This window comes from Macaca thibetana, chromosome 9, assembly GCF_024542745.1.
Source record: "Macaca thibetana thibetana isolate TM-01 chromosome 9, ASM2454274v1, whole genome shotgun sequence".
NCBI classification, from domain to species: Eukaryota; Metazoa; Chordata; class Mammalia; order Primates; family Cercopithecidae; genus Macaca; species Macaca thibetana.
This window is the reverse complement of record NC_065586.1, coordinates 26,853,772-26,868,721: the sequence shown is the minus strand read 5'-3', so window position 1 is coordinate 26,868,721 and position 14,950 is coordinate 26,853,772. Positions and strand designations below refer to the sequence as shown.

The window sequence follows — 14,950 nt, the reverse complement described above, 5'->3', positions numbered from 1 at the left end:
TCAAATGCAAGTACTCTGAATCTAGACATGGTTCTCTTAAATCACTGGGTCCACTGACTGCTGAATGAATAAAGAAACAAAGTAAAAATTATTTACTCACCAAGTAGACATTGTTTGCAGACTGCAGTGAATAATACAAATGGACAATGAATGGGCTTTTGCTTAGTGCCAGTGCATCTCTCTCAGCTTGGACCTGATGAGTCATATTTTTGTTGATCATGTCTGCTTTTTTAACAACCTGTAATAGATAAAATAAAAATGATATGTTATTTTATTCTGAGACAGAGTCTCCGTCTCTTACCCAGGCTGAGTGCAGTGGCATGATCAAGGCTTACTGCAGCCTTGATTTCCCAGGCTCAAGTTATCCTCCCACCTCAGCCTCCCAAGTAGCTGGGACTACAGGCACGCATCACTACATCTGGCTACTTTATGTTTTTGTAGAGACAAGGTCTCACTATGTTGCCCAGGTCGGCCTAAAATGAGCCTCAAGCAATACCCCTGTCAAAGTGCTGGGATTACAGGTATGAGTCACAGCTCCCTGCCTTTTTTTAAAAATTACAGAGTGATCTCTGCCGGGTGGGGTGGCTCATGCCTGTAATCCTAGCACTTTGGGAGGCTAAGGCAGGTGGATCACGAGGTCAGGAGATCAAGACCATCCTGGCTAACATGGTGAAACCATCTCTACTGAAAATACAAAAAAAAATTAGCCAGGCATGGTGGCGGGTGCCTGTGGTCCGTTACTCGGGAGTCTGAGGCAGGAGAATGGCGTGAACCTGGGAGGTGGGGATTGCAGTGAGCCGAGATCGTGCCACTGCACTCCAGCCTGGGCGACAGAGTGAGACTCTGTCTCAAAAAAAAAAAAAAAAAAAAAAAAAAATACAGAGTGATCTCAGGTTTCAAAGTTACCATCATAAAAATACGAACAGAGAGAACACATATAGATGTCATGTGGACTTGCACTGCTATCAGGAAACCACGTACAAAAAATAGTTAAGACAGTTTTAAAAAAAATCTTCAAGATAGAATTGCTTATCTTGGTATTAAATGGCAGAAGTATCACAATCTCTTTAGAGAAGGAAAAAAAATTAAACAAATGCTCCCAGACTGCCCTGCATATTAATAGAAAAAAAATTCTGTTCCACTGTTCTGATAACAAAGTCAAAAGATAGTTACATTTTTCATAAGCCCACAGATAACTAGGACCTGGGCATGGAGTAACTACCTAATTTTTTTTTTTTTAACTTCTGATTCTTTGATAGATGGGAATAGAATCAGAAAGAGGAATAATGTCAGAAGTTTGCCTATGAAAAAAAATCTTAAGCTGGAATGGTTAGAACTTCAAGTTTCAAGGTAATCTGTACAGAAACAGAACTATTAAAGTTGGAACACTAAAAAAAATTAAAGGCCAGGTGCGGTGGCTCACGCCTGTAATCCCACACTTTAGGAGGTCGAGGCGGACGGATTACAAGGTCAGGAGATCGAGACCACGGTGAAACCCGGTCTCTACTAAAAATACAAAAAATTAGCCTGGCATGGTGGCAGGTGCCTGTAGTCCCAGCTACTCGGGAGGCTGAGGCTGGAGAATGGCATGAACCCAGGACGTGGAGCTTGCAGTAAGCCAAGATCACGCCACTGCACTCCAGCCTGGGGCGACAGAGCAAGACTTCTGTCTCCAAAAAAAAAAAAAAATAAATAAATAAATAAATAAATAAACAAATAAATAAATAAATAATACATAAATAAATAAAAATAAAGTTGGAACACTAAACTGAATAGTCAGTAACACTGGGATCAATTCTTAGAACTGCTACAAGAAAAAAAAGGCATATTTCTTTCAAAGATTACTTAATAAAATCATTAATACATTATAAATTCCTGCCTTAACTGCTTTCTTTAAGAAAACTGAGGGAAACTGACAAAGCAAGTCGGTAACATGATTTTTCCTATCATTTCACTGGCTATGAGGGCATGCTTGTTTTGTTCTCCATTGTTGTCCAGTTCTTAGACACGAAGAGGGTGGGTGCTAAGCAAATACTGATTAAATACATGGATTGGTGTTTTCGTTTCAACAACTGATCATGACTGAGTACTGTAGAAGGAAAAGCAAAAATCTCAGGAACATATAAAGTAACCAATTCAATGAGATGGGTCTGAAAGATTAGGGAAGGTCTGAAGGGGAGCTAAGATGAATCGTAATACATGAATAAGACAGGTGGAGAATAGCAGAAAAGGGTGGAAGAAAAGCACTTAAAAAGGAGCCAGCATAAGGCCAGGCACAGTGGCTCACACCTGTAATCCCAGCACTTTGGGAGGCCGAGCCAGGCGGACCACTTGAGGTCTGGAGTTTGAGACCGGCCTAACCAGCATGGAGAAACCCTGTCTCTAATAAAAATACAAAATTAGTCAGGTGTGATGGTGCATGCCTGTAATCTCAGCTACTCAGGAGGCTGAGTCAGGAGAATCGCTGGAACCTGGGAGGTGGAGGTTGCGGTGAGCTGAGATCACACCATTGCACTCTAGCCTGGGCAACGAGAGCGAAACTCTGTCTCCCAAAAAAAAAAAAAGAACTAGCATAAACATAAGCACAGAAGCAAGAAAATACACAGCATTTAGAGACTAGCCAATTGTCTGCTGAGGCCAAAACACAGGGTATGAGGAAGATACAGTGGAAATACGGAGCCAGAACTGGGAAAACGACTGCTTTTCTAAAGAGTCTGAACTTGAGTTTACATGTCACAGTGTAAGGAATGAATGAAAAAACGAAGATAATGATTCTAGCTAGGAGGCTATTCCAACAGACTATGTATGGAAATGAAGGCATGATGAACCTCAAAAATGTCATGTCGAGTGAAAAAAACCAGATGCAGACCACATATTGTATGATTCCATTTATATGAAATGTCCAGAAATGGCAAACCTATGGAGACAGAAAGTAGATCAGTGGTTATCTGGGGCTGGGGGTGTTAATGGGGTAGGCACTGCAGATGAGCAGAAGAGGTTTTCCGGCAATGGAAATATTCTAAAACTAGATTGTGGCGATGGTTATACAACTATCTTAACTTACTAAAACCACTGAATTGTACCTTTTTTTTTTTTTTGAGATGGAGTATCACCCTGTCTCCCAGGCTGGAGTACAGTGGCGCGATCTTGGCTCACCGCAACTTCTACCTCCCAAGTTCAAGTGATTCTCCTGCCTCAGCCTCCCGAGCACCTGGGATTACAGGTGCACACCACTATCCAGCTAATTTTTGTATTTTTAGTAGAGACAGGGTTTCACCATGTTGGCCAGGCTGGTCTCGAACTCCTGACCTCAGGTGATCCGCCCGCCTCAGCCTCCCAACGTGCTGGGATTACAGGCGTGGGCCACAGTGCCTGCCCTTTTTTTTTTTTTTTTTGACACTTAGTCCTGCTCTGTCAACCAGGCTGGAATATATTGGTGTAATCTCAGCTCGCTGCAACCTCTGCTTCCCGAGTTCAAGTGATTCTCCTGCCTTAGCCTACTGAATAGCTGGCGTGCCAGCACGCCCGGCTAATTTTTTGTATTTTTAGTAGAGACAGGGTTTCACCATGTTGGTCAGCTGGTCTCAAACTCCTGACCTCAGGTAATCCCACCTGTCTTGGCCTCTCAAAGTGCTGGGATTACAGGAGTGAGCCACTGCACCCAGCCTGTACCTTTATAACCAAATAAATAGGGGGAAAAGTGAAAGCCTGTACTTGGGCAGGGACTTGGGAATGGAAACGGATAAAAAGCATGACTAACAGAGAAGGAACTGACAGGAACACTGAGAGAGATACAGAGATGAAATAAAGTGATTCAGGTTTCTAGTCTGAAGGACAGGGGTGAAGGTGTTATCAAACCGAGAGAAGGAATATAGGCGGTTCAGAATTTAGGCAGTTAGGTGGAAAGGATTAGTTAAGGTTAGGCAAGTACAATTTGGAGGTGTGTGCCGGATATTCACTTGACAATGTCCAATAGGAAGCTGAAATCCCACTAACAAGTTGCTGGTTTCTCATTTCCTTTACCACCTTCACTCAGTGCCACAATGTGAGTAATGTGAAACCACTGCAATGGACGAGTACCAAGAATGGACAGAATAGCTGTCAAGATACATGTTGAATGTTTTTAGAATGATACACATGGCTGCATGGACAAAGGATCGGCTTAGGACATATTTCAACCTACTCTTTAAATAAAAGTGCATTCTAGATTTCACAATGGAAGATTTGAAGAGAAAACAATGGGCTCATTCAATGAGAACTTTTGGTTATACAACAGGTCAGAAATTAATCAACATCAAACTGCAAAGCTAGAATATAACTTGGAAGTGACAGTTACTAATTTAATGAATATTCCCAACTTAATCCTGGCAAAGGCCAAATGAGTAAAAAGGATCCAGAAGATACATCAAACGAATAGGTAATGCTAACACTTAAAAATTTCATAATGCCACGCACGGTGGCTGACGCCTGTAATCCCAGCGTTTTGGGAGGCTGAGGCGGGCAGATCACCTGAGGTCAGGAGTTCGAGACCAGCCTGCCCAAAATGGTGAAACCCCGTCTCTACTAAAAATACAAAAAATTAGCCCGAGTTGGTGGCGTGCACATTTAATCCCAACTACTCGGGAGGCTGAGGCAGGAGAATTGCTTGAACCTGGGAGGTGGAGGTTGCAGTGAGCTGAGATCACTTCACTGTGAAACTCCGTCTCAAAAAAAAAAAAAAAAATTCGTAACAGGGCCGGGCGCGGTGGCTCACACCTGTAATCCCAGCACTCTGGGAGGCCGTGGTGGGCGGATCACATGAGGTCAGGAGCTCCAGACCAGTCTGGTCAACATAGCGAAAACAACATGGCGAAACTCAATCTCTACCCAAAAAAATACAAAAATCAGCCAGGTGTGGTGGCGCGCGCCTGTAATCCCGGTTACTCGGGAGGCTGAGACAGGAGAATCGCTTGAATCCAGGAGGCAGAGGTTGCAGGGAGCCGGGATCGCGCCACACTACTCCAGCCTGGGGGACAGAGAAAGACTGTCTTTAAAAAAAAATTATTAAAGACTTATCAGAAAAGAGTACATCTTTCTCCTGGTTAAGAGTCAAAAAGTTATCAGTGCCTACAAATTAATCACTCTTCTGCGGTAGAAAAATTTCAGCGATTCTGCACGTCAAAGCAAACAAACAAGGTAAACAAAACCACTAATTACTAAAAACCTTTTGGATTTAGAAACCTAACCGAAGCACGGGTGAGACTACGAATCACGGCTTTGGCTTTAAGTCCCTGTTGTACTAAGGCCGATGTAATCACTTCGGTCAAGTCCCTTTGCCTTTGGCCTCAGTTTCCTCATTTGCTAACGCTGGGAAGGGAGAAGAGGGTCAAACTACTGGGCATCCGAGATATGGAGGGAAGGGCGGAACAGAGGTGAGACACCCGACCCGATCGCGGATGTTGCAGGGCTCTGAAGGCTTCAGCAAGCCAGGCAAGCAAGGCCACCCAGACTCCTTGCTCCAGCGGCCCCGGGGCCTGCCCAAGCCGGGGGGCAGAAAGGAGGGCCGAAGGGCCTGACCCCTTCCTTTGCTCCTCCTTGACTTCCTACCTTTACTGCATACAATTTGCCGCCTTTCTGCCCCAGATACACTTTCCCGAAGGCGCCTCGGCTAATGGGCTTCACGATGCTGAATTCCTCAATGGAGGGCGGTTTTGGCACCGAGATTCTATTCACGCCCTCCTCGGTCGCCGCGCCTCCTCCAGCCTCCTTCTTGCTTCCCGCGGTGGGCTCCATCGCCAGCCAGCCTACAGCGATCCCGCGGCCGCGGCCCCCCGCCCAGCAGCCACTCCCGCCAACTGGGTTCAAAGTGAGGCTCCGCCCACGCCGCGCGCGGCCGTGACGTCACAGCGCCGCCGTGCCCCGCCCCCGTCACCGCCCCTACGCAGACGTGGAGGGAGGGGGCGTCGGGAAAGCCCAGCGTCCCCGGCAGTACACTAGTCGTGGGCGCGACTGCGGCACTACTGACGTCATTCCTCATGAGGGAGGAGGCATAGACAGTTCTGGGCCGACAGTAAACGGACGACTGGGGCTTCACTGAATCGCAGGATTTGAAAACATTTCTCCCGGCTTCCCACCGAGGCTGGTGGGAAGCGGTCCTCCTCGCATACGCGACCTCCCCACCCCCGCGAGGCGCAGAAACCAGTTCGGACTGTACAGTAAAGCGAAAGCCAGGGCTGAGGTCTGGAAGCTAGTGAAGGCACAGAATGTGGAGAAACGATGAGCAGGAAGCGGGTGGCCGCCCCTGTAATCTGACGTTTTCCCAGGATATAATTTGCCTGACTGAAACAGATCAGAACCAACAGGGAGAGTTTTCGATTTAGTGTGAGGAAAAGAGCACGAAATTGTAGTGAAAGACCTTATTGCTCAAGGCCCATTCAGAAGATTTCATAAGGAAGCTGTAGAGAGTCTTAAGAGGAGATTAGCCGAGCGTGGTGGCGGGCACCTGTGATCCCAGCTACTTGGGAGGCTGAGGCAGGAGAATCGCTTGAACCCGGGGGGCGGAGGTTGCAGTGAGCCGAGATCGCGCCACTGCACTCCAGCCTGAGCGAAAGAACGAAACTCCGTCTCCAAAAAAAAAAAAAGAAAAAGTCTAAAGAGGGTAAAGGCTGTTCTCTCGTTAAAAAAGAGCTAAAGACCTTTGGGGACGCTGTTCCTTGTAAATGTCAACTACTTCCGCGGGAAAGAACGCGCAGGCACTTGGCCGTGTGGGCACTCACTTGCCCCGGAAGTAGTGTTGCGTTTGCGCCTCACCTTCCGGGGCGGATTGTCTGTCGTTGCAGTAGCTGTAGGAAGGGGAGGCCATTTTCCGTTTCTGGGAGGAGTGCGGGGCAACGGGTCGGAGAAAAAGGTAAAAAGAAGGGCTCGGCGCCTCCCCGCCGGGCCGTCGACAGAGGGGCACAGTTTCGGCAGGCGGGTGAGGTCGCTGAGGGCCCGCAGGAGATGTTTTCCTTGTCGAGCACGGTGCAACCCCAGGTAAGCGCGGCATTCACCCCATTTTTTTCCCTCCCGTCCTGCCCGTGGCTGTTTGCAAATTGCGCTCTTGGAAGCGATTTCTCAGAAAGGACTCTAGGAAAGAAGTGATGAACTCAGTGCGCGTCCCAGGATTGAGGAGTGGATCAGGGGACGTCGCTGAGAGTGGGCCCGAGACTTCAGGGCTGACGATGAAGCTGTTGGGGGCAGAGGCGGGATGTGAGCGTGATGGAGAGAGACCCTGGCTTACCGAACTGATGGCGTGGAATTTCTGCTAGAGAATCCGTCCGGCATTGTTCAGTGTCTGGCGTTCTGGGGTGGGGGCTGGGGAAATGTCTCTACCATACATGTAAAGGGAGCAGGTAATGTTCCCGTTTCTTCCGACTTTCTAGTGGCTTTAGTGTTCACAGCCCCTGTCCCGTGCTCTTTCTTTCTTTTTAAATGGAATTTAAATTTAACCCAAACATGGCATAATAATTCGAATGGCCAGCCTTGCAAGTTTTCTCTTTTTGACCAGAAGTAACTAATAACGTGTATTTTCGAGTCGTAAACTGTTTGCAGTTAAAATTTTGATTCAGCCTCATCCTCATCGTTTTGTAAAACAAAAGGTAGTGAAGAGAAAAATGATTTCAAGGGTTTTCAGTATGCTCTTTGATGGGCAGTCACTTATGACAATGTTTTATTCTTGCTTCATTCCAGTCTCTTTTTTTGATGGTAACATTTTAATAGATTTTTTGAGAGTTCCTACAGTTTTGCAAAGAAATAGTTTTTAAAACGTTGAGTTTTTTTTTTTTTTAAATAATTTTTAAGAAAATCGACACTCAGGTTCTTGGTTTAAGCATATGATTGTGTTCCTTTGTGTAACTTTTACTCCCCCTCATTTTAAGAATTTTTAATTTTTTTGTGCTAGTATTGGCTAACAAACTGAAGCAGCTGCTTGTTTATTGGGCATCAGTTATGTACCAGGTGAGCAAAGCAAATGTGGAATCTTCTCTTAATATTGATATGAAGTAAATATGACTAGGACTTAACCAGGTGAAGAGTGAACAGGTATCACGGGCATACAGAAAAATACCTGGAGGTCCTGAGTTAGGAAACGATTTAGCAGGTTGGAGGAACCAAAATAAGGCTAGTGTGGCTAGAACATAGTAATTAAAGGGGGTAGTGACAGAAGAGGTTGGAGAAAAGACTTGAGGCAGATCATACAGGGAGTAAAGCATTTGTTATGGCTGATTTCATGTTAAGTGCGTTGGCAACCACTGAAAGTTGTTTTTTTGTTTTTTTTTTTTTTTAATTGAGACGGAGTCTCGCTCTGTCGCCCAGGCCGGAGTGCAGTGGCGCAATCTCGACTCACTGCAAGCTCCTCCTCCAGGGTTCACGCCATTCTTCTGCCTCAGCCTCCCGAGTAGCTGGGACTACAGGCGCCCTCCACCACGCCCGGCTAATTTTTTTTTTTGTATTTTTAGTAGAGACGGGGTTTCACCGTGTTAGCCAAGATGATCTCGATCTCCTGACCTCGTGATCCGCCCGCCTCGGCCTCCCAAAGTGCTGGGATTACAGGCGTGAGCCACCGCGCCCGGCCACACTGAAACTTTTATTTTTTATTTATTTATTTTTTTGAGACGGAGTCTGGCTCTGTCTCCCGGGCTGGAGTGCAGTGGCCGGATCTCGACTTACTGCAAGCTCCTCCTCCCGGGTTCACGCCATTCTCCTGCCTCAGCCTCCCGAGTAGCTGGGACTACAGGCGCCCACCACCTCGCCCGGCTAATTTTTTTTTGGATTTTTAGTAGAGACGGGGTTTCACCGTGTTAGCCAAGATGATCTCGATCTCCTGACCTCGTGATCCGCCCGCCTCGGCCTCCCAAAGTGCTGGGATTACAGGCGTGAGCCACTCGCGCCCGGCCACACTGAAACTTTTATTTTTTATTTATTTTTTTTTGAGACGGAGTCTCGGTCTGTCTCCCGGGCTGGAGTGCAGTGGCCGGATCTCGGCTCACTGCAAGCTCTGCTTCCCGGGTTCCCGCCATTCTCCTGCCTCAGCCTCCCGAGTAGCTGGGACTACAAGCGCCGCCACCTCGCCCGGCTAGTTTTTTGTATTTTTTAGTAGAGACGGGGTTTCACCATGTTCGCCAGGATGGTCTCGATCTCCTGACCTCGTGATCCACCCGTCTCGGCCTCCCAAAGTGCTGGGATTACAGGCTTGAGCCACCGCGCCCGGCCACACTGAAACTTTTAAAACATAATTAGATTTTCGTTTTTAAAAGATGACTGGCTTTTGCTGTATGGAGAATAGGAGAGGGCAAGAGTGGAAGGTGTTACCAGTTAAAAATACCGCCCCTGCCCCCCCCATTTATGCGGTTGCAGTGGTTATGGAAAGAAGGGAATGAGATATATTTTGAAGAAAGTGGAATTGCATGAGAGATCAGATAAAAGAGATGATGGGGAGAGGTGTTTCTGGGTTTGATCAGATGAATGCATTGAAGGTGCTATTTACCAAGATGACAGTGTCTGGAGAAGTCCTAGTAATTGAAAAAGAAGTCTGACATGGCCTATTGAATATGGTATTAAAGTTTTTGGAACAACTCTTTGTCTTAGTTAACATCAAGAGGCCTGATTTTAGGAGAATTTACCATCAACTGGATGGACAGTTAGTAGTATGTGATGTTGGTAGAGATGATAAAGGGATTTTTATGTACCCTAGGCAGTCTTAACAGGGCTCAAATATAGTGAGAACACTCAGGCATTACTTGCTTTGAAAGATGGTAACACATTTGAAATTCCTGGTTGCTTAATTGGCTGAATACACTTGAAATTAAATGGTAGAAAGGAAGCCACAGAAAACGAACTGTTTCATTGAGAAGAGCTCAATCCTAAATCCTTTTGTGAAAGAAAAGAGTTAAAACTAATTCAAATAAATCTTTTCAAAGAAATAGGTAGAAAATATGTATCTTGAAATGATCTGATTATTTTTACAGTTTCAAAATAAGTTACTGTTTATTTTTTTCTTTTTACTGCCCCCAGGCTGTAAGGAACTTACTGTTTCTTTCTGACTCTAAAAATGATACATTGCTTCACTTGACGAGCCTTAAAACAAATACATTTATTTTGCTAAAAATGCTGAAAATATAATTAAATCACCAATAATCTCATTACTGAGGGATACGTGTCTTAGAATAAATTCTTTCAGACAGTTTTTTCTATAGACAAACGCAAATATGCATACTTTCTTTTTTGTTTTTATTTTTTGAGATGGAGTCTCACTCTGTCGCCCAGGCTGGAGTGCAGTGACACGATCTCAGCTTACTGCAAGCTGCGCCTCCCAGGTTCACGCCTTTCTCCTGCCTCAGCCTCCCAAGTACCTGGGACTACAGGCGCCCGCTACTGCTTTTTAGTAGGGACGGGGTTTTCACTGTGTTAGCCAGGATGGTCTCGATCTCCTGATCTGGTGATCCATCCACCTCAGCCTCCCGAAGTGCTGGGATTACAGGCGTGAGCCACCGCGCCCGGCCACAGATATGCATACTTAAGGTAGTTTTACAGTCTGCTTTATTCCCTAGTATGTCACGAATTTGTGTATCAATACCCATGGGATGAGAAGTCTGGAATTTTGAGTCAGATTCTAAATCTCTGTTGTCTTCATCTGTTAAATGGTCTGTACCCCACGGTAATGGCATTAGTCATTGATGAGGGCAGAGCCCTCCTGAACTAAATGCCTCTAAAAGGTCCCACCTCTTAACAGGATTACAGTGGCAACAAAGTTTGCCATTCTTCTCAACTCAGACTTGAGTTTTGGAGGAGATGAACAGTGAAATTTTTACTGGAAGTGGGCCCTGTTCCAGACCCCAACAGAGGGTTCTTGGATCCCGCACAAGAATTTGAGAGAGTCGCCGGGTGCGTGGTGCTCACACATGTGAGCTCACACATCCCAGCACTTTGGGAGGCAGAGGCGAGCGGATCACGAGGTCAGGAGATAGAAATCCTGGCTAACATTGTGAAATTCCGTCTCTACTAAAAATACAAAAAATTAGCTGGGCGTGGTGGCCTGTGCCTGTAGTCCCAACTCCTTGGGAGACTGAGGCAGAAGAATCGCTTGAACCCAGGAGGCGGAGGTTGCAGTGAGCCGAGATCGCATCACTGTGCTCCCAGCCTGGGCGACAAAGCAAGACTCCATCTCAAAAACAAACAAACAAACAAAAAAACACGAGAGAGTCTATAAAGTGAAAGCAAGTTTATTAAGATATAAGAAGGTAAAGTAAAAAATGGGGTACTCCATAGGCAGAGGAGCGGAGCTGCTTGGGCTTCTCCGCTAAGGATACCTACGGTTAGTTATTTCTTGGTTTTATGCTAAACAATGTGTGATTATTCATAAGTTTTCAGGGAAAGGGGGACCTTCGAGATTCCTCCCCTTTTTGGACCACACAGGGTAACTTCTTGACGTTGCCATGGCATTTATAAACTGTCATGATCTGGTGGGAGTGTCTTTTAGCGTGCTAATGCATTATAATTAGCACATAATGAACATTGAGGATTAGCAGAGGCCACTCTATTCATCTTGGTTTTGGTGGGATTTGGCTGGCTTCCTTACTACAGCTTGTTTTATCAGCAAAGTCTTTATGACCTGTATCTTATGCCCACATCCTATCTCATCCTGTGACTTAGAATGCCTAACCTCCTGGGAATGCAGCCCAGTAGGTCTCAGCCTCATTTACTGTCATTTTGCCCCTGCTCCAGATGGAGTCGCTGTGGTTCAAACATCTCTGACAGAACTGTAACAAGAAGTATAATTGTTACTCATTATTATAGCTATTTGAGGATTAAATGGGATGATGTAAGTAAAGCATGTAATACTAAACCTGGTATATAATAAGAAGCCATTTAGTTTGTTTGTTTATTCAACAAATATTTATTAAGTAAATTTTTTTTTTTTCTTGAGACAGGGTCTTGCCGTGTCACTCAGGCTGGAGTGCAGTGGCGTGATAGCTCACTGCAGCCTCACACCTCCTGGGCTCAAGTGTTTTTTTGTTTTTATTTTATTTTTTTTGTTTGTTTTTATTTTTTGAGGTGGAGTTTTGCTCTTGTCACCTAGGCTGGAGTGCAGTGGCACGATCTTGGCTCACTGCAACCTCCGCCTCCCAGGTTCGAATGATTCTCCTGCCTCTGCCTCCCAAGTATCTGGGATTACAGGTGCCCATCACCATTCCTGGCCAATTTTTTGTATTTTTAGTGGAGACGGGATTTCACCACATTGGCCAGGCTGGTCTTGAACTCCTGACCTCAGGTATCTGCCTGCATTGGTCTCCCAAAGTACTGGGATTACAGGTGTGAGCCTCTGTTCCTGGCCTACTTACTATTTTTTTTAATGTTGGATGTATTTCATTATGTGGTAGTTTCTTTTTTTTTTGAGACAGGTCTTACCCTGTTGCCCTGGCTAGAGTGCAGTGGTGTGATCACAGCTCACTGCAACCTCTGCTTCCTGGGATCAAGCAATTCTCCTACCTCAGCCTCCCAAGTAGCTGAGACTACAGGTGCACACCATCACACCCGTGTAATTGTTGTATTTTTTGGTAGAGATGGGGTTTCACTGTGTTGGTCAGGCTGGTCTTGAACTCCTGACCTCAAGTGATCCGTCTGCCTCGGCCTCCCAAAGTGCTGGGATTACAGGCATGAGCAACTGCACCTGACCAGTGGTGTCATTTATTTTGCCGCTCCTCTAATGGTGGATGTTTCCAGCTTTCTACTATTTTTGAAATGTTTTTGATGAGAGTTATTCTCTATGCATGTGCGAGTACTTGTCAGATTCCTTAGAATAAATTCCTAGAAGGTGGATTGCTACAAACAAGAAATGTATGTATTTTTGATACTTTTGATTTACATATTCAGAATAATATCCTGAAAGAATATACCAATTTTCTTCTCACCAGCAGTAAATCCGAGTACTTACAGTTTTTAGTATACTGGGTTGACGTATGATGTATATTTAAATACTTAACAAATCCTGACAAGAAAAAGGAGATTGTTCTGTTTATTCAAAAAAAAAAAACTACTTAATTTTTAACTTTTATCTTTTTCTAGGTTACAGTTCCTCTGAGTCATCTCATCAATGCCTTCCATACACCAAAAAACACTTCTGTTTCTCTCAGTGGAGTGTCAGTTTCTCAAAAACAGCATCGAGATGTAGTTCCTGAGCATGAGGCTCCCAGCAGTGAGGTAAGTCTTTATCCTGGTTGTGTGAGAAAGCCTTTTTGATATATAGTTAACCGTGAACAAATGAGGGATTAAGGATATTGACCCTCCCCCATAGTCAAAAATTTGAGTATAATTTTTGACTCCTGAGAAACTTAACTACTAATACCCTACTATTGACCGGGAAGTCTTGCCAATAAAATAAAGAGTCCATTAACGTGTATTTTGTATATTTTATGTATTATGTACTGTATTCTTACAATAAAGTAAGATAGAGAAAATAAAATGTTATTAAGAAAATCATAAGGAAGAGAAAATATACTTACTATTCATTAAGTAGAAGTGGACCATCGTAAAGATCTTCATTATCTTCAAGTTGAGTGGGCTGAGGAGGAAGAGGAGGGGTTGGTCTTGCTGTCTCTGGTAGCAGAGTAATTTGAGTAATTTATCTAGTGGTCTGTTAGACATTTTCCTTGGATAGGCTCCAGGGACCTCAAATTTAATATGCCCAAAACTGAGAAAGTCCATGTATCTGTGGATGTGCACAGCTCTAATCTGTTGTTCAAGGATCAACTGTACTATTAATCATGTTGGATGAAGTATCTTTCTCTAGGCACTTGTGGCAGGTGATTTCTGCCTTCAGCTTAATCTTCTTTGCAATTGAAGATATTTCTGGCTTTTATTATACATATTGCAAATATATTTAGACTTTTTTTTTCTTAATTTTCATTTGGCATTGTACTTCGTATTAGCCCCTCCTACATTGTGCGATACCAGTCGGCTACTCTGTTGTGTTCCCTCAGCAGTAGCGGTGAACCCACAGGTAACTGACCATAATTACCTCCCAAGTTTCAAGGAAGATAAAATAGTATGAGGTTACCATCTACTGCCTTATAGGAGCCTTCAGTGTAACTGAACAATTAAAATATAGATACTGGAAAGTGAAATATATAAGCTAGGACACTGTACTTTCAGTATTTGTATAATTATAAAATCAGTGTTTCCTAGGATATTGAGAATTATGAACCTAAGAACTGATGTATTTACAAGGCTTATTAGTAAGATAGTTGCTTACAAGCTCAGGATACATTTTTCATGGAAAAAATGTTATAATCTGGCATTAAGTTCCCAAAGCCTCTTCAACACATAAATAGGTTATGTTCTTAATCTGGTATCAGGAGCTAATGGCAAAGGACAGTAGTGGAGGAGTTGAAAAGAGCTTGCTTTTGAGAGGGTTGTAGAGTCAGCCTTGGGATAAAATTTTAATTTAATGAAAAGTTTGTCATCTTGTACTTCCTTTTGAACTATTTGCCTAGTTCTTACTGCCTTTTCCTATACACAGTCCATTATTGTCTTTCTACTCTACTACTGACACTCTTCTCCAAAATTATAGTCCAAGAGAGCCTTACTACTGAAGATGGTATCAACATTGGTACATGCAACAAAATTATGTTCATTTTACAAGTTTTAGAAAATATTAGTGTAGGTAGAAGAAACGGAATTCATCCGTGGACTCTTTTCCAGATATAAGGCTGTTAACATTTTGTATTTTCGTATGTCTTTTTCTCTTGCACTTTCCGTATTTTATAATAATTAGATACTATTGCACATGTTGATTTAGATTCTGCTTTGCTTATTTAGTAGTCTTATGAATTTATGCTGTATGTTTTCTGCATGTGTATTCACACTACATTCTATTGAAATTTGGCTACTACTTTTACTATTTTTCAGACTTCTTTCGCTGAAGTTAGTGCTGATT

General features: G+C 44.0%; 3 protein-coding genes across 7 annotated transcripts in view; 1 reads left to right on the top strand and 2 right to left on the bottom strand.

Annotated features, from left to right (window-relative positions):
* Positions 1-6,749, bottom strand: part of MASTL (microtubule associated serine/threonine kinase like) — a 34,600-nt gene extending 27,851 nt beyond the window's left edge. For 2 of the 5 annotated variants that reach the window (XM_050804496.1, XM_050804497.1), the window contains exons 1-2: positions 5,587-5,924; positions 101-238 (exon numbers count right to left, since the gene is read on the bottom strand). In XM_050804496.1, the coding sequence (XP_050660453.1) occupies positions 101-238; positions 5,587-5,772 (324 nt within the window). In that variant the 5' untranslated portion in view covers positions 5,773-5,924. The other 3 variants (XM_050804500.1, XM_050804499.1, XM_050804498.1) reach the window with 3 other exon arrangements.
* The window catches only part of RAB18 (RAB18, member RAS oncogene family), a 539,744-nt gene that overhangs the window by 319,477 nt on the left and 205,317 nt on the right, over positions 1-14,950 (bottom strand). The window lies entirely within an intron of this gene.
* The window catches only part of YME1L1 (YME1 like 1 ATPase), a 41,760-nt gene continuing 33,547 nt past the window's right edge, over positions 6,738-14,950 (top strand). Inside the window, exons 1-2 of the mRNA XM_050804507.1 lie at positions 6,738-7,011; positions 13,081-13,215. Of these exons, the coding sequence (XP_050660464.1) occupies positions 6,979-7,011; positions 13,081-13,215 (168 nt within the window). The 5' untranslated portion in view covers positions 6,738-6,978. The remainder of the gene's footprint in view (positions 7,012-13,080; positions 13,216-14,950) is intronic.